General features: G+C 39.2%; 1 protein-coding gene across 1 annotated transcript in view; it reads left to right on the top strand.

Annotated features, from left to right (window-relative positions):
• DIRC2 (disrupted in renal carcinoma 2) overlaps window positions 1–2,520 on the top strand; it is a 71,699-nt gene that overhangs the window by 49,005 nt on the left and 20,174 nt on the right. Inside the window, exons 5-6 of the mRNA XM_009327177.1 lie at window positions 1,041–1,149; window positions 1,776–1,843. Of these exons, the coding sequence (XP_009325452.1) occupies window positions 1,041–1,149; window positions 1,776–1,843 (177 nt within the window). The remainder of the gene's footprint in view (window positions 1–1,040; window positions 1,150–1,775; window positions 1,844–2,520) is intronic.

Below are 2,520 nucleotides of genomic sequence, written 5' to 3'. Positions count from 1 at the left end.
GAAGATCTTTCCCTCCCTCTTGGCTTCCGTAACTATGTGCTATCAAATTTCCGCTGCGTGCCAAGGAACTGGTACTGATCAGGATCAATTTTATGTAAATTTTTTGGGAATAGGGGGAGCCACATTTTGTGGTTACACAGATATCCCATGGGATAACCTTGGAATCACCGTAAAATCTCTTCACTTTAAAATATCAGTGTTGCAGAGTCCAAAGTATTTTTTCTGTTTTTATTCCCAAATCGAAACATTTTTGAGGAAAAGTTGGATGTCTCTTAGCAAAGATTTTGCATTTGCTTTCGGTTACGGTGGGTGGGTGGGGGAAATTGGTGGTGGTATTTGTCTGCTAACTGCTGTTTAGCTGTGTATAATGAAGATGGTGACACAGCTTTGACTGCTTCATCTTCACTGAATACTAAAGGTTGAATAATTTTAATTGGGAGGAAAAAGCAAACACGTTGACTATTTAGAGCAGAATATTATACTTGTCTCTGTTTTTTTGACACTTCAAACTGTCAAAATTTTCCACCCTTGCAACCGTACCCATCTCATTCCCAGAGCTCTCCCTGCCTTTCACCAAAATAAAGAGAAGTAAAACAGTTTAAAAAAAAAAAGTACAGTTCAAAAAGTATGAATCTCTGATTTTATTCTTGAAATACACTTTAAGTCATTTAAATTAGTGCTTATTGTTCCTAATGTACACTTAGGCTAAGTAGGTTCCCCATGCAAATGCAGAAGAATTGCTTGCAGAATGAGAAACACATGAGCCCAGCATGTTACAAAAATCTTTAAACTATGTGGAGAGACTAGCTTTTTTTTTTTTTATTATCATAGTGCTAAGGCAGTAATATCTCAGCCACTGGAATTTCAGTGACACGGCCGGATACCTTTCTTGTTTTTCCTGGCTCGCTCCTCCTTCACACCTCTGCTATTTTTCTTGATGGGCAGAATATAGATTCTAGGGTGTCATTTACTCTAGCAGCTAATCTTGGTGCAATTTCTAATATAAGCTGCAGCTAATTGCATATGTTTTGTCTTCACAGCAATTTCCGATTCTTGATGATTGCTTTAGCCTATGCTATACCACTGGGTGTTTTCTCTGGCTGGTCTGGTGTTCTGGATTTGATATTAACGCCAGTTCATGTAAGCCAAGTAAGTATCTCCTGACTGATAATCAGCAGCTATTTTGTAAGTGGCATGTTTTTATTTTGCACTAGCATACAATTTTATCAGGTTTTTACATTTAAGCTGCTAGTAATACATACGGAGCACTTTTCTCCTGAAATTTTAAACAAAATAAACTGTAGATTTGGCATCCCAAAGTGTCACAATTCTCCCTGCTGACTCTCCACCAGCGGTGGGTGTTTTCAGATCTGTAGGCACCTTTTGACAAGAAGGAAGGGGCAGGTAAACAAATGAGAGTATTGTTGGCTGCTGCACCTTTAGTAAAAGAAAATAATGTTTACCAGGTGGAAAAGATGAAGTGGGGAGAAGAGGATTTCTAAGCTTTTGATAAAGTATTCTGAAAATCCAGAGGACCTTACTCAGATTCTATAAAGAGAGGTCACAATTAGGGCATAGGCTACTTAGTCATACTTTATTTTAGTGAATTTATTTCCTTTTGAATATCCTAGAAAAAGTCTTGCACTTCAGATTATTGTCAGGGGCTGTTGCTAGCAGTTTGCAGCTCCTGCACACCATTTGTTTTGAAAGTAACATCATCTTATTTTCTGAGCTTTAACACATTTCTCTACATTTTGTTCTGTTTTTCCTGTCAGGTAGATGCAGGCTGGATTGGATTTTGGTCTATAGTTGGAGGTTGTGTTGTTGGCATAGCAATGGCAAGGTAGGAATAATTACGTGTCCTTCTCCGTTTCTTCAACTGTGATTGTCATTTAGCTTATCCTTGTAATAACATAACTTGTTTTCTCTCATCTTCCAGAGACTTGAAATGGAAAAAGCATAGTTCTGGGGTTACGATGTGTTTCTTGTAAAGCAATGATTTACATATTCCGTTAGTGGTCGCTGGAGGTTGAGAACTCCGCATGCATGTGCCTCCATTTGGCAAGTCATACTGTTACTCCTGACAAGTGCTTCCTGTATGCTCCTTTTAAACACAGTTCTTGTGAATTCAGCTGCCTGGTATGAGGGAGAACCCTTTGTAGCACATTTGGAAAGCATTGAAGAAATTAGTGTCTGTCGTCTTCCATCAATGCTTTTGGGCATATTGGTTCCCGAAGGGATATTGGGAATGTAGCACAAGCAGCCTCCCCAAAATAATGTCTCGTTCCTCTACAGAGAAATTAGTCTGGGCCCGTTTTGGCCCGGCTGCTGGATTCCTATATGGCGTAACTATTTTTTGTGATACTGCAATGGGCGATATGATTATACCTATACTTTTTAAATATCCAGACACAGCTCTCTTTGGCCATCATGAATGCTGATGACACGGGGAGTGAAAAGGCAAGGACTGGATTGCCCTTCCAAAAGGCTGCTGCTTTTTCTTCATTGAGAATCCCATTT

Source organism: Pygoscelis adeliae, unplaced genomic scaffold, assembly GCF_000699105.1.
Source record: "Pygoscelis adeliae isolate BGI_AS28 unplaced genomic scaffold, ASM69910v1 Scaffold227, whole genome shotgun sequence".
NCBI lineage: Eukaryota > Metazoa > Chordata > Aves > Sphenisciformes > Spheniscidae > Pygoscelis > Pygoscelis adeliae.
Note: the sequence above shows the minus strand (reverse complement) of the source record. Positions and strands in the feature narration are given on the sequence as shown.